Below are 24,048 nucleotides of genomic sequence, written 5' to 3'. Positions count from 1 at the left end.
ACCCGCAAGCAAAAGGGCAGAAGGAAATCGTTTCTACTTTTATCCTTCAGTATCAGTTATACATTTTTCATTACATGACATGTTTCGATCACTATGGAGCATCTTCAGAACCAAGCAATCGCGTCAGCAACTCGTCTTGCCTGTCCAATAGCTCATATCAGAGTGCAGTACACGGAATGGGGTTATTAACAAACAAGACGGATTGCTGGCACAACCACTTACATCTGAAGATCATCCAGAGTGACCGAAACATGCAATATAATTAAAAATTGCAGCTGCGACTGAAAAACAAATGAGAATAGTTTTAATTATAATTACAGTTACTGATTGTCTGAGGATGAACGTGTTGGATATAGTCAAAACCCTTACCGGCCAAAATGGCTAAAACTACTCCTTGTAGTCTTCCAGATGGCAGTGCCACACGACTTTATAGCTCCAGCATTTTCCTGAATGAGATAAATCTGGAATAGTTTCTAAAAGAAAAGTATATACAGGGATCTCTAGGTAAAAAAAAAACAAAAGAATTTATTGTCATAAATAAGTTAAACATGTACATGTCAATACTGAGACGTTCCTCACTTTGATGAGGAACCGTTGAGCTGCGTTATCACACACACGGTGTTTACGAGGGACATAGCGCACCCGGCAGTTTAAGTAGAAGACGAGAAGGTGTGCCTGCAGTGAAGGATGTTGACATCTCAGCAGTGACGCGCTGAGTCGACCGTAGGTACCGCAGCGTCGTTACCGACACCCGGAACTGCTTGACTCTTAGCTTTAGCAGTGTGCGGCTCCACGTGCTTCACGCTAACGTCTTGCCCTTGGTGACGGGCAGCAAGCGAGTGAAAGCAGCGTTAGCTGAAACGTGCAGAAGTGCTTTTCAGACATAGATCTTTATGGGTGGTGGCTCAGTTTTTGCAGTACAGTAGCACATGCTGTCTAGACCCTTTGTATCAAAACATTCCTTGCAGAATTTTGTATGGCTTTCCTCAGCCACTAACACTAAATTGACAAAACGAACACCATGAAATATATTTAAAATTAGTTTCTATATGAGACAGCTATGACTTTAGATTAGTGGTTTCTGATCTACTCCCAGAGGGGTAAAATGAAATTTTCTTAGAGGTAAAATACAAAAGGCATCAACGGTGTTTCGGTCACGAAACTAAATGGTTTTTGACACGTCATTACTACCACCTCTTTTTCATAAGACTGTTCCTACAATGAACCATAAATTGCTTCACTATTCGCTTTGCAACAGATAAACAAACTGATTAACAGCACAACACATTAGTTACTGTGTAATGACTACTACACTGTTGTAGGGCCTACACATTATTATTATTATAATTATTGCTATTGTTATCAGTGGCAGGGATCAGGCACAAAGCATTGCCATCCTGAAGACTTTCACTTCTGCCAGTTCAGAAGTAAATATAGCGCACATACATTAATTTCTGCCGATAAATTGTCTTGAGTAAGAGTATTTCCGTATTTATACATGGTGATTCCCTGTTACACATTAAGTTTTCTTGTACAATTTTCTGACATCACAGTCCACAATTGCCACCCCCCCCCCCCTCTTTTGCTTGAAATTATTGGTTCAAAAAATGTGTGTGAAATTTTATGGAACTTAACTGCTAAGGTCATCAGTCCCTAAACTTGGACACTACTTAACCTAAATTATCCTAAGGACAAACACACACACCGATGCCCGAGGGAGGACTCGAACCTCCGCCGGGACAAAAATGTTCAAATGTGTGTGAAATATTATGGGACTTAACTGCTAAGGTCTTCAGTCCCTAAGGTTACACACTACTTAACCTAAATTATCCTAAGGACAAACACACACACCCATGCCCGAGGGAGGACTTGAACCTCCGCCGGGACAGGCCGCATAGTACATGAAATTAATTCTCTACGGTTCTGTCTTGCTCTAAAATTAAACTGAACTCCGTCCGAACAGGTCTTGGAAGGCCCAACGGTACCAACCGACTGCAGTGTCATCCTCAGCTCACAGGCGCACTAGGTGCGGATTTGGAGCGGCATGTGGTCAGCACACCGCTCTCCCTGCAGTATGTCTATTTACGAGACCGGAGCCGCTACTTCACAATCAAGTAGCTCCTCAATTTGCCTCACAAGGGCTGAATGCACTCCGATTGCCAACGGCGCTCAGCAGACCGGATGGTCACCCATCCAAGTGCTAGCCCAGCTCGACAGCGCTTAACTTCAGTGATCTGACGGGAACCGGTGTTACCACTGCGGCAAGGCCGTTGGATTTGTCTTAAAGGTTAAATTTATGTTTCTGTATGGTTTTTCAACTTATACAAGGCAGCAACAATGCGCAGGAGACTTCAAACGACGTAGCACTCTCACATTAACACTGATGTGTATGATTTGTGCGTGGACTGATGTGCTAGCTACCGTTTCACTCTTAGGATATATTTCCGAGGGTTGCAGCGTCACCGCGTCACTTAGACGCAAGTATGGACCGAGCTAAGCTGACATCGCAGTTGCTCGATTTACAGAACATCTTTCCCATTCACTTGTAAGTATAACATTTATTTTGTCAAAATACGAAATACGCGGTATTACTAAAAATAGTATCCCGCATTCCTACACAGCGCAGTTGAAAAAAAAAATGGAAAGTAACTTTACGAACATATGTCAGGAAACTTGAGATATGGCATTTTGTAAACAATAAAAATGGCACCCTCGGTCGCAGGAGGTTCTAAAATCATTTATTACAGTATATCGATTTCAGTCAATGTGTAAATCGATTTGCTGCAATAAATGATCTCAAACCACTTACGGGCTAAGGCCACCACTTTTCTTGTTTACATTTTTCTGGTTTGTTTTTTCTCGCTCTTTGATATACTAATAATGCGGTCATCGAGATCACGGTCCCCAATGAAATCCAACCTCAATACTACATTTTATTTGTATCGATGAAACGGTACAGTAGTTTCCGCTCGCACGGAGAAATACAAACAGAGGGGGCTTCACCGCCAATTTTATTACACGACACGGCCGGCCGCCGGTGCAACCGAACCCATGTGGACGGCTGGAATGAAATGCGTCAGGCTTCATAATACGTATTTATATGTGTCGTGTATTATGCATTTCTTGTACGTAAATGTGAATCTGCATATGAACTTTCCTAATCCTCCTCACAACTTTCCGTAAAGCGTGGCCAAATCTTAGCTGGGAAGTAGTTCTGTAGTATAGTAGTGCCAACCTGGGTAGGGGATCAGACAGACAGCACAGGCAGGTAAAAGTCAAAGACGTTCCTGTGTCACAAGATTTGGGGTGGAGAGGTTGGTCATGGGCAAGTGGTTCGACCACCCCCTCCACCGGGACCCAGGAAGACCTCTGGGTGTTCGCCATATTCGGGGAGTGTTACAGATGACGGGTAAGTGAGCAGACGTGCCCTCAGTGCGTCTGTCTCAATGTTCACGCATGGAAGAGAGGTATTTGAATATTTGTACTAATTCTTTTATTTCCAACTACGGATTGTGTAAGGAAATGAATGTTCTCGTTTAGTTTCGGAAATTTGACTCCCTGTGTTAATGTATCTGTTCCCCAGTTTGCCCGTTATCCTCCTCACATAGTGGATGTCCCTTGTAAAATTTTGGGAGATTTTGATGGTATACATTTGGCCAACGCAAATCCGTCTTACCCGTAGAAATGTGCGTGCAGATAAGTATATAATATACCCGAGCTATAAGTTGTAAAATTATAATATCTGTAAACTGGAACAATTGCTGCAGTCGCTGTAACGTCGAGTGATAATGTTTAAAATAAATAGGTAATCAATTGTCATCAATCTTTAACATACCTTAAAAATCACAAAGAAGTCAAGTTAAAGGAATTCATTTAAAATAAAAGATGTAGAATGCAGGGACCCACACATCAGCGTGTGAGCCCTCCAGCCCCTTGCCTAGTATCATACAGAAAGGGCACGCTCTCTAGGTAGCGCTCTCAAGATCCTCTCCCCAGTTATCCGTTGCACAATTTTCATTCAGGGCTTGACGACGTCAACTTTCATCTGGCGTCCCTAGGCAAGAAGGTTTGACGGTAATCTTTCATCGACAACGGTCAGATCTCTTCCTGATAAAGTGCTTTGTCCTCCGACAGCTGTATTCACTATCTGGTAATAAGTATTCGGACACCTCTTTGTATTCCGGAATTGACTACTAGATGTCACGAGAGGCGGACCAACTAGTGTAAAAGGAGGTGGAGCGTATCGTGTTGTCAGTAGAGAAGCAGTCACGGCAGAATAGGTCAGTCAGTAGAGCTCAATGTCTTCGAACGTGGGCTGGTCATAGTGTATATCCGGACTGTTGTTGTTGTTGTTGTGGTCTTCAGTCCTGAGACTGGTTTGATGCAGCTCTCCATGCTACCCTATCCTGTGCAAGTTTCTTCATCTCCTAGTACCTACTCCAACCTACATCCTTCTGAATCTGCTTAGTGTATTGATCTCTTAGTCTCCCTCTACGATTTTTACCCTCCACGCTGCCCTCCAATGCTAAATTTGTGATCCCTTGATGCCTCAGAACATGTCCTACCAACCGGTCCCCTCTTTTTGCCAAGTTGTGCCACAAACTCAAATTCTCCCCAATTATATTCAATACCTCCTCATTAGTAATGTGATCTACCCATCTAATCTTCAGCATTCTTCTGTAGCACATTTCGAAAGCTTCTATTCTCTTCTTGTTCAAACTATTTATTGTCCATGTTTCACTTCCATACATGGCTACACTCCATACAAATACTTTCAGAAACGACTTCCTGACACTTAAATCTATACTCGATGTTAACAAATTTCTCTTCTTGAGAAACGCTTTCCTTGTCATTGCCAGTCTACATTTTATATCTTCTCTACTTCGACCATCATCAGTTATTTTGCTCCCCAAATAGCAAAACACTTTAAGTGTCTCATTTCCTAATCTAATTCCCTCAGCATCACCCGACTTAACTCGACCACATTCCATTATCCTCGTTTTCTTTTGTTGATGTTCATCTTATATCCTCCTTTCAAGACACTGTCCATTCCGTTCAACTGCTCTTCTAAGTCCTTTGCTGTCTCTGGCAGAATTACAATGTCATCGGCGAACCTCAAAGTTTTTATTTCTTCTCCATGGATTTTAATACCTACTCCGAATTTTTCTTTTGTTTCTTTACTGCTTGCTCAATATACAGATTGAATAACATCGGGGAGAGGCTACAACCCTGTCTCACTCCCTTCCCAACCACTGCTTCCCTTTCATGTTCCTCTACTCTTATAACTGCCATCTGATTTCTGTACAAATTGTAAATAGCCTTTCGCTCATTTTATTTTACCCCTACCACCTTTAGAATTTGATAGAGAGTATTCCAGTCAACATTGTCAAAAGCTTTCTCTAAGTCTACAAATGCTAGAAACGTAGGTATGCCTTTCCTTAATCTTTCTTCTAAGATAAGTCGTAAGGTCAGTATTGCCTCACGTGTTCCAATATTTCTACGGAATCCAAACTGATCTTCCCTGAGGTCGGCTTCTACCAGTTTTTCCATTCGTCTGTAAAGAATTCGCGTTAGTATTTTGCAGCTGTGACTTATTAAACTGATAGTTCGGTAATTTTCACATCAAACTCTTCACGCAGTATCGTATCTCCCATTTCATCTTCATCTACATTCTCTTCCATTTCTATAATATCATCCTCAAGTACATCGCCCTTGTATAGACCCTCTATATACTACTTCCACCTTTCTGCTTTCCCTTTTTTGTTAGGACTGGGTTTCCATCTGAGCTCTTGATATTCATACAAGTGGCTCTCTTTTCTGCAAAGGTCTCTTTAATTTTCCTGCAGGCAGTATCTATTTTACCTCTAATGAGATAAGCCTCTACATCCTTACATTTGTCCTCTAGCCATCCCTGCTTAGCCATTTTGCACTTCCTGTCGATCTCATTTTTGAGACGTTTGTATTCCTTTTTGCCTGCTTCATTTACTGTGTTTTTATGTTTCCTCCTTTCATCAATTAAATTCAATATTTCCTCTGCTACCCAAGGATTTCTACTAGCCCTCGTCTTTTTACCTACTTGATCCTCTGCTGCCTTCACTACTTCATCCCTCAGAGCTACCCATTCTTCTTCTACTGTACTTCTTTCCCCCACTGCTGTCAATTGTTCCCTTATGCTCTCCCTGAAACTCTGCACAACCTCTGGGTTAGTCAGTTTATCCAGGTCCCATCTCCTTAAATTCCCATCTTTTTGCAGTTCCTTCAGTTTTAATCTACAGTTCATAACCAATAGATTGTTGTCACAGTCCACATCTGCCCCTAGAAATGTCTTACAATTTAAAATCTGGTTCCTAAATCTCAGTCTTACCATTATATAATTTATCTGAAACCTTTTAGTATCTCCAGGGTTCTTCCATGTATACAACCTTCTTTCATGATTCTTGAACCAAGTGTTAGCTATGATTAAATTATGCTCTGTGCAAAATTCTACCAGGTGGCTTCGTCTCTCATTTCTTAGCCCCAATCCATATTCACCTACTACGTTTCCTTCTCTTCCTTCTCCTACTGTCGAATTCCAGTCACCCATGACTATTAAATTTTCATCTCCCTTCACTATCTGAATAATTTCTTTTATCTCATCATACATTTCATCAATTTCTTCATCATCTGCAGAGCTAGTTGGCATATAAACTTGTACTACTGTAGTAGGCGTGGGCTTCGTGTCTATCTTGGCCACAATAATGCTTCCACTATGCTGTTTGTAGTAGCTTACCCGCACTCCTATTTTTCATTCATTATTAAACCTACTCCTGCATTACCCCTATTTGATTTTGTATTTGTAACCCTGCATTCACCTGACCAAAAGTCTTGTTCCTCCTGCCACCGAACTTCACTAATTCCCACTATACCTTACTTTAACCTATGCATTTCCCTTTTTAAATTTTCTAACCTACCTGCCCGATTATGGGATCTGACATTCCACGCTCCGATCTGTCTCCTGATATCCGGACTAACAAATCCATCAGGGGTATTTCAATCTTACTAAAGCTGTCCGTGTCGACAGTTGGTGATGTGCTAACGCCAAGGAACAACCACAATTAAACCAAGGCCAGGCACACCTCATGTACTGACGGACAGGAACCGTCGAGCATTCCGGAGTATGGTTGTAAAAATTCTCATGGTGTCAGCGAAGGAATTCATGAGTTCCAAAGTGCTACCAACAGTCAAGTTAGCATAATGACTGTTTGTAGGAAGTTAAACTGAATGGGGTACAATGATCTAATACCACATACGACCACAAACCGCCACAAACTGTCGGATCTCTGATGCGTAGAGTCAGTGATGTATTTCGTTCCAAAGACGGGCGAACAGGCTATTAAGCAGGTGCATAATGTTTTGGGTAATTAGTGTAAAGCAGCATCGCGAGATAATGGTTGGTGGACCATAACATTCCTGAAATGGTTTGGCCTGTCCAGAATCCCGACTTGAACTCAAAGAAGTTACAATAACGACCTCCCTACAGAGCATAGCGACCATTGCTACCTTCTCTGGTTTCGATTCTTGAGGAAGAAAGGTTAATTTTTTCCACAAACCTCCGTTCATCTCGCTGAAAGTGTCTCCAGCGTTGTTCAAGCCGTCATGTAGGCGGAGGGTGAACACGTCCCACATTAATGCCTACTCGGTGTCCGAATACTTTTGATATGGGAGTGTAATCACGTATGTTATATCAGCATCTTCATGAAACATATCTCCTACTTTGCATTGATTCCCCACATTTACATCAGCCGCGCGGGGTAGCAGTGCGGTCTAGGGCGCCTTGTCAAGGTCCCCGTGGCTCCCCCCGTCGGAGGTTCGAGTCCTCCCTCGGCCATGGGTGTGTGTGTTGTTCTTAGCGTAAGTTTAGTTAGATTAAGTAGTACGTAAGCTTAGGGACCGATGACCTCAGCAGTTTAGTCCTTTAAGGCCTTACCACAAATTTCCAAATTTCCGCATACTTATCATACCTGAAGTACTTAGTACAACTTTAAGCAAGTGCAACGCTTGGCAGATAATTATAATACTTACCTATGTTGACACCGCTAACAATGAAGAAAGGCAGCTGACAGCTTATGTCCAGCAGCACAGGGAAGATGACGTTGCCCGATAGAGCAGCGATTCTGCCGAACATCATGGTCAGGCTGACAGCCGTGGTCCTGTAACAGAGAGACGACCGAGTTCCAGTGTGTACTGTTTGCCGATAACGGATAAAATCGGCTGAATTTTTCATTCGTTAGCGTCAGTTGAAAGCAGTCTTATGGAGGTTATGAGCTAGTCAGCTTCTGTCATTCCTTACATGGTAGTCAGTACTCAGATGTCATTCGATCGAAGTGTCAGTATTTCAGTTGTTTTGATGTTTCAGAATAACGCGGCCTATTTCCCAGAATAATTTCATTCAGATATTTGTTGTTCAACCTGTATATCGATCGGAGCATGGAGGAAACCAAACAGAAATTTGGAAAGGGAATTAAGTTTTTCGAGCATTAGTGGTGTTACAGTAGTTTTTTAACAGTCGATGGGGAATTTTCGACGTATGACAAATGTTGTTCATTTCGATTTATCAGTCATTATCTGAGTTAGTAGTCAGTTATTCTCTGCACCTGTTCAACCCATGATGAGGTCAGCATTGACGATTTGGAGCTCCAGAACATAGAACTGAGAATGTTCGAGATGCACTGCCCGACGTCAACCGTATGGAATACAAGTCAAATAGCATGCGACTTACGGCCTTTGACTACTTGTCTACTTGTCTGTGGAAGCACGTAAAAGGATAAATTTACTAGGGGACGTTCCGAATGTGGAAACCCCTTGTCACTGTGTCATGGAAAGTTTATAAAGTCTTCACACCACCTGCAGGGCAATCCGCGATACGACGACTACATAACTGGATCATTTTGATCACATCTGTCAGTTTCTGTGCGTTAATAACACGTGAATTTACTGTGAACGTAGTCAGGATGAGCACTGAACAATGCTTTTTCAATTATAACTGAAACAACTTAATAATGTAACTTTATTTTTGTTTCATCAGTTGAGGACTCCTTCCCCAATATTTGTAAAGCGATTTTAATGTACTGTATACAGCGTCCTCATAGAATCTAAATAGTGTCTGTACAGGGTGTAGTAGGAGGAATGGTCGATTTTAGTGATATGGCTTGAACGATCATTCGAAGAAAAAAAGTCTCTAAAATACGTACCTTAAGAGTAGAGACCACCTCTTCATCTTAGACACTGTGAAACAAATCTCTTCTATTTCAGCCTCTTTGCTTTCCATATTTTGGGAGGAGGTAGTAAGGACAAAACAGTACTAAATTTTCTAACAGTTATGGGTTCTAGAATCCATTCCTTAACATCCATGAGCACTTTTTTAGTAGAATAGATGTGTTTCACAGTAGGGAACGTGAGAGAGTGCTCATAACTCTTACGATATACACTTCGGAGCCCCTGTTTACTGGACATTTTTTTTTTTTTTTTGTCCTTACTGCAACCTCTCAAAATATGGAAAGCAAAGAGCTTGCAATAGAAGAAATGTGTGTTTCTCTGTATTGAAGATGATGAACTGTTCATAGCTCTTAAAGTATGCTTTTTGGAGTCCATATTTACTAGACTTTTTTGCTTCGAATGATCGTTCATGTCTTATTCCAGAATACTCACCACTCCTCCTGGGGCTCCCTATATTACAAAATCTGAAACATGGCTGCGAAACAGCAACTATGTAATTCTGAATAGAATGAAAAATCTGATCTGGCGCTATCTAAAGCCATGGCTTGCAATAACTCTTTGTTTTATCAATTTCGTTTGTGAAAAGAGCCGCTCGGCTTCATCAATCTATTGTGGCATCATATGATGTAATAAGGTCAATGTTTCTAAGAAACATATATCGAAACCATGGTAAAGAGATAATATTGGTTGGCCGATTTTTCAATCTACTCCCTGTATTACTACGGCGTATGTTGTCTTTGCGTCTGTCTTGCCTACGACAGTGTGTCCACTATGGGGTTTATTACAGCTTATCCGCATTTCTATATTCTTATTCGCTATGCTGCAGAAAACTTCGGTAATTACATCAACAGGGCGACTAAATGGTAACATCTCATTAAAATAAAGTGAAATCTGTACTAAGTTAAACTGAAGCATTTACGGTTATGATTATATTCTCCCTGCGGCTGTGTGAGAAATCTTCCTGCAAAGTCTGTGCACGTAATGAAGGGAGAAACCATAATCCAATAATCTCACGTGAATCGAGTTTTATGGCCTTACTATGCAAATATAATTAGCGGACATACGGTTTTACAGTCGCATGGTTATACGATGTGAACAAATTTCCTCGCACAAAAATTTCAGTATCTTGTATAGTCGCCTCTATAAACGCTAATGTTGGTAAGTTATGAATAGGGAAGACCTAAAGATGTATGGTATCATCTTGTGAAATAGGGTTCCACGAAGACATCTGCAGCTAGACTGGATGTCGAACTTCAGTCGTCTGAGCGTTCCAGCCAAAGCTACTTGTACTTCGTTCCTTCCCTGGAACTGCCACCACAAAATACACACAAATTTTGTTTCAGTAATCTAATGATCACTAGTAGTCCTGAGGTCCTAGATCTTGTCGAGGCTATTACTAAGTGTCGGACTGGTTGTTATAGACTGGGATCAATACACGCCCTTATTTCACTAACATCCTGCAGATGCAAACGTAGAGCAACGACAGGAAGTAATTTGGTCATCTTTACCCTTAAGCTGCAAAAATTCTCCAGAAGATGGATAAATCACTAATAATCAGTGATGCAGAGCTCAGTATACAAAGAAAACTAGTGAAACAACAACAAGGAATTTAGCCACTGTTAACTCACTGATGTAAATAATCTCTTGATTTTTTGCAAAGAAATTTTGAAAGCAAACTAATCCCCCCAGTTGGTTCTATGGGTAGAGCTACGCAGGAGGGACGTACCAGAATGCCTATGAACAAATCTAACGGTCTACAGTTTATGCTGGTACTGGAAGAAACGAATCTCTGAGGAGGTAGGTGGAGAGGATTAAATTTTGTTTAATTACAGATATTGAAATTTAGAACATAGTCGCTGACTCTGCCTGGCTTCTATCGTATTTTGTCTGTTAAAATAAATAGGTAACTGTAAACCCCAATAGAGGATACAGACACTTTCTTCGACAATTCTAACCGAACCTGATTGAGTCGGATGTGGATCTTGAAAATTTTCTGGCGTATAGAATATCCGACGTGTGCAGCTGGCTGTGCAGCACGCAGCGATGTTTCTTCTGGACACATCTAGGTGAGCGGACGATATATGTCACATGCTACCCACGTTGCACTGGTTGCTAGCGTCCTCTGTACGTTTCACATTGTAACTACCAGGATAACACTGCTTGTAGGCAGTGCCCTCGATGTTGCAAACGCGAAACTCGGCTGTTCCGGTGGGCTGCCGCTCTCAATGGCTCTCAACGAGTCCGCTGTCCGCCTCGGTAACTCCGCATTCAGCGAAGCGGATTACTAACCGAAGGGGCCAGGGCCCGATTCCCGGCCAGGTCGGAGATTTTCTCGGCTTGGGGACTGGGAGTTGTGTTATCGTCACTTTCGTATCGCCATGACTGAGTTCCCCTGTTAAGATGGCACGCCCCGAAAGCCAATAATTTAAAAAAGATAGTAGTCTGCCGTTTACGCTGAGAACAAATGGTGGAGGTAAGGGGATTTCATGTGTTGTCCAACCGACAGCCTCTGTCCAGATTGATAAGGTTTTTCGCAGTGAGCATTTCCACAGATTCTTTAATAATGGAATCCCAAAGAGCATCAGTAGCAGGTAAACTTACTCTTTCTAGTATTCCATTCTATACCCGGTGAAAACACGTTCCGCAGCAATGACAGACTTCGTTCGTTAGCAAAGGTGATTGTAGCTTTGCTGTATGCAACGCTCTTCCATGGTAGGGGTGGTCTACTAACTGTTCAGTTCCTAGTTGTTACTAATTCTAAGTACTGTAGCAGTGTAGGTAGTTTCGATACTGCACCAAGCCTGGGGCGTGGAAGCGAAGACCCACGTGCCCTGTCAGCGCTTTTCAGACGACCGATGAGCTTCTTCCAGTCAGATCGGAAGACATTTAGCTATAGCGGGCCTCGGGGTTTGCTCGCTCTCTCTGTTACTGGCCTCGGCAGGCAACGGACTGTTCTTGGAGAGACTGAAGTATTGTCATGTCTTCCCCCATGCATGGCCTCTGTATCCCTTCTTCCAATAAAGCACTTCAGTGTCAATTATGCCTTCAATTTATTACCATGAAATTCATTGCCTATCCTGTCGCTCACATTCCTAGCTTGGCCATTCTGTACACTATATACGCCGTGACATTGGTAACGTGTTTTCACTGATTATCATGTCCATCTCTTACGACCTCAAAATGGTTCAAATGGCTCTGAGCACTATGGGACTTAACATCTATGGTCATCAGTCCCCTAGAAATTAGAACTACTCAAACCTAACTAACCTAAGGACATCACACAACACCCAGTCATCACGAGGCAGAGAAAATCCCTGACCCCGCCGGGAATCGAACCCGGTCTTACGACCTCGATAGCGGGAGATACGGACGCGTTATGTTCCTCTCTACAGCTCAATCCCTTGCACACTGAAAAATTTTCGAGTTTTGTTTCACAGTTAATGGCACCGCGAGTTTATGAAAAGAGAAAAAAAAGGGTGGGGGTCAATTATCACGACGCCGTGTTTGGAACACTCGCTCAGCCTGTAGAACGATGGTGGAAGGGTACGTAACGATTCAATATTGACCTCAAGTGATGAGAGAGACATAGAGATTCTGAATTAGGATGACAACAAGGGGTTTTTAATCCTAGTCCTCTCGGACGTAAATATAGTGCCTTAACACGTGGACAATCTCACACGATATTACGTAGGCACTTCACAAAGTAAGTTACGTGCGTGGTCCGACGCTAAGACCATTGCACAACAAGATTGACTCTTTGACAGAAGAGAGTACCTGTCACAGGTTCCCGGCAGACACAGTTCTGCTGCGGTGTGATTAACAGGTTCATCACAGCTACAATTGAAATGGCGAGGCAAACAGAAATAAACACCAGATTTGAAGTACGACGCAGGAAAGCACAATTATTGAGCCAAACGTCTCAATTCCTGAAGGACTGATCCTTAATTTCTGGCGGTATACGGATACAACTCAATGTCACGGGTAAACGCACAGAAATGGTCCAATAATTTGCCCTTTTTCGCACAGACGCCTGTGGTGCCCATCTGGAAGTCAAGATCCTGCACCAGGCAGTTCGTCTTTTCGGCAAGCTGAAAAACGTTGTGAGAGAAAAGAGATTTTCCAACCCTAAGAACGTTCATACAGATGTTTTCGAACGGATCCGTGTCGAAATAGCGGATTTTTATAGTCGGGGAATTCGATGATTGGTAAAACGTTCCGTCCGTTGCTAACAGAGACTTGGTAACTGTACTGAAAAATAGCGTTACATACACTCCTGGAAATGGAAAAAAGAACACATTGACACCGGTGTGTCAGACCCACCATACTTGCTCCGGACACTGCGAGAGGGCTGTACAAGCAATGATCACACGCACGGCACAGCGGACACACCAGGAACCGCGGTGTTGGCCGTCGAATGGCGCTAGCTGCGCAGCATTTGTGCACCGCCGCCGTCAGTGTCAGCCAGTTTGCCGTGGCATACGGAGCTCCATCGCAGTCTTTAACATTGGTAGCATGCCGCGACAGCGTGGACGTGAACCGTATGTGCAGTTGACGGACTTTGAGCGAGGGCGTATATTGGGCATGCGGGAGGCCGGGTGGACGTACCGCCGAATTGCTCAACACGTGGGGCGTGAGGTCTCCACAGTACATCGATGTTGTCGCCAGTGGTCGGCGGAAGGTGCACGTGCCCGTCGATCTGGGACCGGACCGCAGCGACGCACGGATGCACGCCAAGACCGTAGGATCCTACGCAGTGCCGTAGGGGACCGCACCGCCACTTCCCAGCAAATTAGGGACACTGTTGCTCTTGGGGTATCGGCGAGGACCATTCGCAACCGTCTCCATGAAGCTGGGCTACGGTCCCGCACACCGTTAGGCCGTCTTCCGCTCACGCCCCAACATCGTGCAGCCCGCCTCCAGTGGTGTCGCGACAGGCGTGAATGGAGGGACGAATGGAGACGTGTCGTCTTCAGCGATGAGAGTCGCTTCTACCTTGGTGCCAATGATGGTCGTATGCGTGTTTGGCGCCGTGCAGGTGAGCGCCACAATCAGGACTGCATACGACCGAGGCACACAGGGCCAACACCCGGCATCATGGTGTGGGGAGCGATCTCCTACACTGGCCGTACACCACTGGTGATCGTCGAGGGGACACTGAATAGTGCACGGTACATCCAAACCGTCATCGAACCCATCGTTCTACCATTCCTAGACCGGCAAGGGAACTTGCTGTTCCAACAGGACAATGCACGTCCGCATGTATCCCGTGCCACCCAACGTGCTCTAGAAGGTGTAAGTCAACTACCCTGGCCAGCAAGATCTCCGGATCTGTCCCCCATTGAGCATGTTTGGGACTGGATGAAGGGTCGTCTCACGCGGTCTGCACGTCCAGCACGAACGCTGGTCCAACTGAGGCACCAGGTGGAAATGGCATGGCAAGCCGTTCCACAGGACTACATCCAGCATCTCTACGATCGTCTCCATGGGAGAATAGCAGCCTGCATTGCTGCGAAAGGTGGATATACACTGTACTAGTGCCGACATTGTGCATGCTCTGTTGCCTGTGTCTATGTGCCTGTGGCTCTGTCAGTGTGATCATGTGATGTATCTGACCCCAGGAATGTGTCAATAAAGTTTCCCCTTCCTGGGACAATGAATTCACGGTGTTCTTATTTCAATTTCCAGGAGTGTATGTGTGTGATTGTGAAGCGTAGTGCAGCATTCAATAAATTTACCTGGTCTGTCATGATAATGTGTAACCTCCTTTTTGAGGCCTCTCCTATACACATTCAGTGTGCTACAATTTATTGCAAAATATAATGAGCAGTCAAATGAAATCGAACACCCGCCACAACGGGATCACCACGGTGTCAAGACATTTATCCCACTGGAAGGCGAGACGATCAATTCCTTTTTTGCAGAACGCGGCCGGTCGCTGACAGATCTACAACCACACCCGCCCATGCACTTCTTCGTCCGGGAATTCAGTCGGGCGGAATCATCCTGTTTCTTGGTAACGCCCGGCCTCACACTGCCAATCGAAGGTTATTATGCTTCTGCAATTTCGTTGGGAGACGGTGGCATTTTCTTCGTACAGCACGGATCTTTCGTCGTGTGATTTTCACGTCTTTGGTGGCCTGAAGAAAGACACGTATGAATGTCGCATTCAGTCGGACGAGGAAGGGCAAGAGTGGATCCAACATGTGGGTCAATGAGCTGCAGCCCGCATTTTACGAAAGAGGAACTGATCGTCTCGTCTTTGAATGGGTCTATGTATTAAGGCGTGCAGTGATTTCTTCTCAATGGAACCATGTCCCGTTGTGACAGGCGTTCGGTTTTCATTTAACTGGTCTTCGCAGCAAAATTCTTTTAACGAAATACTCCACCGTTCTTGTTTCTCTGCCGCGTATTATCACCAGCGTACCTTAGAGAGGTGGGGAATATGGTGACGACGACGCCCATCATGCAGGTGGAGCAGATGCCGACGAGCGCCAGGTACAGCGACAGCATGGCCAGCGTCAGGTCGGTGTTGGTCGACCACTGGACTCCGATGCCGAAAGCTCCACTCGAGAAGAAGCAGATCACTGCGAGAGACACACACCACCTCAGTTCATCCTAATCTCACACCTGAGTAACTGTGGTTAGTTTAAAAAAAACCGCTGGCTTAGCAAACGCCTCAATACGCGCTGGCCGTCGTTGGTACTCACTCATCAGAGTTCGGTAGCCCAGCCAGTTGACGAACTGCCCCGCGCAGCTGTAGCCCAACGCAGACACCACACCCACGATAATAGAGTTGATGTAAAGTCGGCTGTTGGCCACTGTCTGAAAAATTACAGTACCTAAGTCACTGGCGCAGAGAGTTTTCTGTATACTACAAGATGACGTGCCTCCTTCCTCTTATTATGGAAGATAACCTTTAGGTAAGTTTAGTCGAATGGACAGAACGTGTCAGCCAATTAATGCCGAAGCGTCACAGATGAACCATCAGTACAAACAGACGCATTGCAGCACCGATAAACTCATACTCTTATCCAGAATGAGATTTTCACTCTGCAGCGGAATGTGTGCTGATATGAAACTTCCTGGCAGATTAAAACTGTGTGCCCGACCGAGACTTGAACTCGGGACCTTTGCCTTTCGCGGGCAAGTGCTCTACCATCTGAGTTACCGAAGCGCGACTCACGCCCGGTCCTCACAGCTTTACTTCTGCCAGTATCTCGTCTCCTACGTTCCAAACTTTACAGAAGCTCTCCTGCGAAGCTTGCAGAACTAGCACTCCTGAAAGAAAGGATATTGCGGAGACATGGCTTAACCACAGCCTGATGGATGTTTCCAGAATGAGATTTTCACTCTGCAGCGGAGCTTCTGTAAAGTTTGGAAGGTAAGAGACGAGATACTGGCAGAAGTAAAGCTGTGAGGACCGGGCGTGAGTCGTGCTTCGGTAGCTCAGATGGTAGAGCACTTGCCCGCGAAAGACAAAGGTCCCGAGTTCGAGTCTCGGTCGAGCACACAGTCTTAATCTGCCAGGAAGTTTCACACTCTTATGTCTGTATAGTGTGAACATGGTTAAATGAACCGAAACGGGCAGCATATACACTAAAGCGCCAAAGAAACAGCTATAGGCATGCGTATTCAAATACAGAGATACGTAAACAGGTGGAATACGGCGCTAAGGTCGGCAACACCTGTATAAGAGAAAAAATTAGTGGCGCAGTTGTTAGGTATATTACTGCTGCTACAATAGCAGGTTACCAAGACTTAAGTGAATCTGCACATGGTGTTATAGTCGTCGCACGAGCGATGGGATACAGCTTCTCCGAGGTAGCGATGAAGTGGGGATTTTCCCACACAACCATTTCACGAGTGTACCGTGAGTATTACGAATACGCTAAAACATCAAATCTCCGATATCGCTGCGGCCGGAAAAAGATCCTGCAAGAACGGGACCAACGATGACTGAAGCGTTCAACCTGATAGAAGTTCAGTCCTTCCGCAAATTGGTGCAGATTTCAATGCTGGGCCATCAGCAAGTGCCAGCGTGCGAATTATTCAAAGAAACATAATCGATATGAGTTTTCGGTTCCGAAAGGCCACTCGTGTACCCTTGATTGCACGACACAAAGCTTTCCGCCTTACATTGTCCCGTCAACACCGACATCGGACTCTTGATGGCTGGAAACATGTTTCCTGGTCGGACGAGTCTCGTTTCAAATTGTATCGAGCGGATGGACGTCTACGGGTATGGAGACAACCTCATGAAACCCTGTGTCCTGCATGTCAGCAGGGGACTGTTAAAGTTGGTGGGGGTTCTGTAATGATGCGGGGTGTGTGCAGTTGGAGCAGTATGGGACCCCCGATACGTCTAGATACGACTCTGACGTGTGACATGTACGTAAAAGCACCCTATGTGATCACCTGCATCCATTCATATCCACTGTGCATTCTGAGGTACTTGGGCAATTCCACCAGGGCAATGCGACACCCCAAACGTCTATAATTGCTACAGTGTGTCTCCAGTAACACTGTTCTGAGTTTAAACACTTCCGCTGGCCAACAAACTCCCCACGCATGAACATAACTGAGCATATCTGGGATGCCTTGCAATGTGTTGTTCAGAAGAGATCTCCACCCACCCGCACTCTTACTGATTTATGGACAGCCCTCCACGACTCATGGTGTCAGTTCCCTCCAGCACTACTTCAGACATTAATCGAGTCCATGCCACGTCGTGTTGCGGCACTTCCGCGTGCTCGCGGGGACCCTGTACTTACAAGGGAACCTCCCCATCGCACCCCCCTCAGATTTAGTTATAAGTTGGCACAGTGGATAGGCCTTGAAAAAACTGAACACAGATCAATCGAGAAAACAGGAAGAAGTTGTGTGGAACTATGAAAAAAATAAGCAAAATATACAAACTGAGTAGTCCATGCGCAAGATAGGCAACATCGAGGATCATGTGAGCACAGGAGCGCCGTGGTCCTGTGGTCTGAGTGAGCAGCTGCGGAACTAGGGGTCCTTGGGTCAAGTCTTCACTCGAGTTAAAATTTTAATTTTTTTTATTTTCGCGAAGTTATGATCTGTCCGTTCGTTCATTGACGTCTCTGTTCACTGTAATAAGTTTAGTGTCTGTGTTTTGCGACCGCACCGCAAAACCGTGCGATTAGTAGACGAAAGGACGTGCCTCTCCAATGGGAACCGAAAACATTTGATCGCAAGGTCATAGGTCAACCGATTCCTCCACAGGAAAACATGTCTGGTATATTCTATACGACACTGGTGACGGCATGTGCATCACATGACAGGAATATGTTGTCGACCCACCTAGCTTGCACACTTGGCGAATGGGTAAAAAGATTCTTCTACCTTGCCTGATTTAGGTTTTCTTGTGTATGTGATAATCACTCCCAAAAAGTGATGAAAACATAAGAATTTGTCAGACAATAATTGTCTGAAAATAAAAAATTAAACTTTTCACTCGAGGGAAGACTTGAACCAAGGATCTCTCGCTCCGCAGCTGCTCACGCTAACCACGGGACCACGGCGCTACTGAGCTCATAATGTCGTTGAAGTTGCCTGTCTTGCCATGGACTACTCAGTATGTATATTTTGCTTATTGTTTTCATAGTTCCACACAACTTCTTCCTGTTTTCTCGATTGATCTGTGTTCAGTTTTTCAAGGCCTATCCACTTATAACCAAATCTGAGGGGGGTGCGATGGGGAGGTTCCCTTGTTAGTAGGCAGGTGTATCAGTTTCTTTGGCTCTTCAATGCATATATAATATATAATAATATCTAATATATCAGTTGAAATTTTGTAGTGTATTGGTCTGGAATGTCTGCTTCTGAGATAAGTGCCCTGGTACGGGACAAAGACATGTCATGGGGCATGCGACATATTTACCAGTCCTTTCACCTAAAGATCCATCTCGCCCAATTTAGTACCCGTTTTTTGCGTTTTACAAGTGCATTCGTTGTTCAGATACGCAAATACTCTGCCATGGTACAATTGTGCATACGTGGAAGCTGGAGGATGTATCAGCGTACCAAACAACACTAGCGTTTATCATCGTGAAAGATGTTGCAGATCAATTCTGAATAGAAAATGATCATAGATTCTCAAGGTGCTGAGTAAAAATCGATACGAAGTTAGATAGAAAAAGACTTATTGGCTTGGAAATCGTAAATGTAACCCATGAAAATTTATCAATGAATATTGAGATATAACAAAATGTGTGTGAAATCTTATGGGGCTTAACTGCTAAGGTCATCAGTCCCTAAGCTTACACACTATTTAAACTAAATTATCCTAAGGACAAACACATACCCATGCCCGAGGGAGGACTCGAACCTCCGCAGGGATCAGCCGCACAGTCCATGACTGCAGCGCCTCAGACCGCTCAGCTAATCCCACGCGGCTGAGATATAACAAATAATATTAACTAACAAGTTCAGTACCCTAGAAAATGTAGATTAGACACAGATGAAAGGGGCTATTATTCAGTAAATGTACTGTACGTATGCAAAACGAAAATAAGCAGCAGGAATGACTAAAGCAAAAGCGAAGGAAATCCCGCACGGAACGTGGTATCTATTAGAGAGGAGAGAACAGCTTCGGGTAACAGATAGCACGAACAAGAGCGCATCTACTGGATGAATGGTTCGAATGGCTCTGAGCACTATGGGACTTAACTTCTAAAGTCATCAGTCCCCTAGAACTTAGAACTACTTAAACCTATCTAACCTAAGGACACCACACACACCCATGCCAGAGGCAGGATTCGAACCTGCGACCGTAGCGGTCGCGCGGTTCCCGACTGTAGCGCCTAGAACCGCTCGGCCACCCCGGCCGGCTCTACTGGATGAAGTGAAACCATTCGTAAATATGTTCGTGAGGATGTGAGATGATATACTGGAAATTATTTAAACAATAAAAGTGTATAGAAAACAAAACCAAAACTTATGATGGCTACAAACTAAATTACACTCATGTTCAGGAAAAACGGAACATCCTGAACGACTAGAAACAGGACGTTCATATTCACAGGATACGTATATTAGTATGTTCTGCAGAAATGATCATGTCCTTGTTCAGTATGAACTGCCAAGTAGGTACAGGTTGTGCCATGGGCCCTGGTAACTTGTTCCGTGGCGCTTTCACCTGAACCCAAAGTCCGTCTATAGTGGTTGACATCGGGTGACAGTGAAGCAACCGTAGTTTCACCACATCCCACACATTTTCTATTGGCGACAAGTCTGGTGATCTCGTGGGACAGATAACTAGAAGGCACGTGTTCGTACAGCAGCATGCGATCGTGCATTGCCTTGATGAATAATGGCGTCTGGAGCGCTGTGCAGAAAGGGAATGGATACGGATCGCAGGATGTCATCCACATAGGTCACACTGGTCACAGTGACCTGGACATTCACCATCTGCGATTTGTGGTTATACCCATAACAGCCCTCACCATAAGGCGCTCAGTTGGATCTGTATGTCTTGTGCAAATGCAGTCACTGTGATGCCGCTCCCCCTGTCTGCAGCGAACCAAAATGTGGGATGCCATTCCTGTCGCCAGTGATGTCGTTCCACATACCACTGCCGTCTGCCAAGTTTCTGCGCATTCGTCAAAAGTAGGCGAAGAAGTGGACGGCGTGCACCTAACCCATGTTATAATAAATGGCTAAGAACTGACAGCCCTGATAGTGTAAGAGTGTGTTGCACCAGAGCTGATGAGGTCGCAGACTTGTCCTGAAAGGCGTCGATCTTCTCGGGAGGAGCCGGGGAGGGGGGAAGAGTTGGAGTCTGGGTGGTGTGACCTGACCCACTGACCCATCTCGGCGTGTTCTATGACCTTCCATGAACCATTCTGCACACACGTCTTGCGCTGCCGAGATGCTTCGTCCCACAAGAGCAGCAATTTTCCGGATGGATGCATCAGAGTCTCTCGTGCCAATAACGCGTCCTCTTCCAAGCTCACTGATTTGACGGTATAGTTCGCGCATACGTCTGTGAGGTATCCTGCACATCTGCTCAAGTCACACATTACCTTCGGTTTATATCGACAACGAGAGCCGCAGGCACGTTTTACCGTAGGTGCTGTTGCGCTGCGATATCAATGTCGACCTTGAACCCGAGGGCCGACAGGGTTCAAAAGCTAACAATTTCTGCACATGGCATGTGAATACATACGTCCTGTCTCTAGTCGTTCAACGTATTTTTTTCTTTGTATTTTTCAGAACATGTGTGTACACTAATGTATATGGCAGACGCCATTTTAACTGAAACAGTGAGATAATTTATAAGTATTCCAAGATTTCGTAAAATGTTAGCGTAGTTTAAGAGACGAATGAGAAACATGGGTAAATAATAATGAAAATAATGTGATGCTGGAGGTAATATCAGATGGGGTACATAAGGTCATTCGAGATACGAACAAAGAAAGCCACTGGGAGATTATACAACGAAATGGTATGAGCTGGAGCAAACTATATGAAAGAAATTAGAATTGGAGAATGTTTGCAAAATAATTCGATTCCCAGAAACTAAAATAACACTGTAATTATTTTTCTTCACAAGAAAGGAGAAGACAAGACCTTAAAAATTACAAGTCTGTGCCTCTGTTTTCAACGTGCAAGATATTGACAAAAATTATCAAGCACCATTCACAAGGAAAAAACAGACTTTGATCATGGAAATGAACGAGCGAGCTGTACAGCTGAATATAGTACATTGGATCATTTTAAGTAATGGAAAATTTTAAGCTGCAAACAAGTCAGGCAAAGAGTTTTCATAACATAAAATCTTTTCTCAACATCCACAGAAGAAATTTTGAGATCCTTACACTGGGGAAACCAAAATATGTTATCGGAACCTATCTGAAACACCTTAGTTTTACTGATGGCCTTGTGTAGTTTGTCTCTAGGGCAAACAAAGTTCAGCGACGAATGGAAAAACTTAGTCGCAAGTTTAAAAGTAGACAGTAAACTAATTATCGTACTGTGATGGTTAAAGTATACATGGTTAAAGTATACAGTGCATGACAAAATGGTGCTATCCAAAACTGGAGCTGAGGTAACTGTGGTTCACCACGGGCCATATATTGATGAGCCGGAACATTATGACCATCGACCTACTATCGACATTAACACGTCTAGACGATAGCACAGACACCTGGCGAGGAATGATTGGCAGTCACACACACGCACGGTGCATGTAGCATCAGTGAGCTTGTTATCTATGCGCAGAACGGGGAAGGTGCGCGATCTATCTGAGTTTGACCGAGGCAGATTGTGATGGCTCGGAGTCTCCGCACGAGCATTTCGGAAGCCGCACGACTTGTCGGGTGGTAGAGCAATGCTATGGTAAGTGTCTTCAACACGTTGCGAGACCAAGGTGAGCCCACGACCAGATGTCGAGGGGGTGGGCGGCCCTCCTCATTACAGATGTCGGACGTCGTAGGCTGGGCAGACTGGTAAAAAAAGGACAGGCTGGGAAATGTGGCGTAACTAACGTCAGACTTTAATTTTGGGCAGAGTACAAGGGTGTCTGAACGCACAATGCGCCGAACACAGCTAACGATGGACTTCCACATCCGACGACCCTCGCATGTGCCAATGTAAACATCAAGACATCGGCAATTACGACTGAAATGGCCATGTGACCATCGACACTGGACGTTGGCGCAGTGTCAGGGCGTTGCATGGTGTGATAAATGCCGAAAACTTTTTTATTGTGCCAATGGGTGGACGTGAATCCGTGGTCTCCGAAGGGAACAGCTGCTTGGCACCCGTACTGCGGGACGGAGACGAGCTGTCGGCGGTTCTATTATTCCCTGGGAAGCATTCACGTGGGCATACATAGGTCCAGTGGAGGTGGTGCAAGGCACCATGACGGCAAAGGAGTGTCGTACACTGGTTACAGACCACATATAATCCTTCATGACGAACATGTTTACCGACGGCAGTGGCATTTTTCAACATGATAAAGCGCCACACCTCACAGTGTACATGCGTGGTTCGAAGAGCACCAGGATGAATTTACCGTTCTCCTTCTGCCATCAAACTACCAATCGAGAATTTGTGGGACCATCTCGATCCGGCTGTTCGCGTCATGGCTCCTCAAGCGCGAAACCTAGCGCAGCTGACCTCGGCATCGGAGCCGCCATGGCTCCACATTCCTGTCAGTACCTTCCATAACATCAATGACTCTCTTCCTGCATATCTCGTGACGGTTTGCGCTGCAAATAGCGGTTATGCAGGCTTTAGAGAGATGGCCACATTAATATGATTAGGCAATGTACGTATATTTTAAACTCGAAACTTTTATGGTTCGGCTGGAGCCTAGATAACCTGCACATACAGGGTGGTTGGAAATTCCCGTTACAGACTTCTGGGATTTGTATAGGGGAGTGAGCACATCGTATTTTGAATAGGAACCCATGTCCGGAAACGTCATCCAACGAGACTACAGAGCGCCAAAGTTATAGACGAGAGCGTCTGTAAATGTACGTATACACGGGGTGATTCCGTGATGATGTTACAGACTTTCTAGTATGATGGATAACGATAAATGTATTAATTTCAAGTAAGGATCCCTGTACCGGAAACGAACGAGTCGAAAGTTATAAACGAAAACCGTTCTGATACCTCTGACAGTTGAATACATGTACCGGTTCTTGTATTGCGAAGAGTGTGGGGATGGTAACTTCCAGTAGTTGTAGTGTGGACAAAAGCGAGAAAAATGTCCAATAAACGTGGGCTCTGAAGTGCGTACCTTAACAGCTGTGAACACTTGCT

General features: G+C 44.6%; 1 protein-coding gene and 1 pseudogene across 1 annotated transcript in view; both read right to left on the bottom strand.

The window, feature by feature from the left end:
* Positions 1-799: 799 nt before the first annotated feature.
* The window catches only part of LOC126482139 (synaptic vesicle glycoprotein 2C-like), a 173,853-nt gene continuing 150,604 nt past the window's right edge, over positions 800-24,048 (bottom strand). The window contains exons 10-13 of the mRNA XM_050106116.1: positions 15,963-16,077; positions 15,680-15,839; positions 8,062-8,189; positions 800-855 (exon numbers count right to left, since the gene is read on the bottom strand). Of these exons, the coding sequence (XP_049962073.1) occupies positions 800-855; positions 8,062-8,189; positions 15,680-15,839; positions 15,963-16,077 (459 nt within the window). The remainder of the gene's footprint in view (positions 856-8,061; positions 8,190-15,679; positions 15,840-15,962; positions 16,078-24,048) is intronic.
* Positions 2,158-2,275, bottom strand: LOC126482448 (5S ribosomal RNA; annotated as a pseudogene).

The sequence above is a fragment of the Schistocerca serialis genome, chromosome 5 (genome assembly GCF_023864345.2).
Source record: "Schistocerca serialis cubense isolate TAMUIC-IGC-003099 chromosome 5, iqSchSeri2.2, whole genome shotgun sequence".
In the NCBI taxonomy this organism is placed as follows: domain Eukaryota; kingdom Metazoa; phylum Arthropoda; class Insecta; order Orthoptera; family Acrididae; genus Schistocerca; species Schistocerca serialis.
Note: the sequence above shows the minus strand (reverse complement) of the source record. Positions and strands in the feature narration are given on the sequence as shown.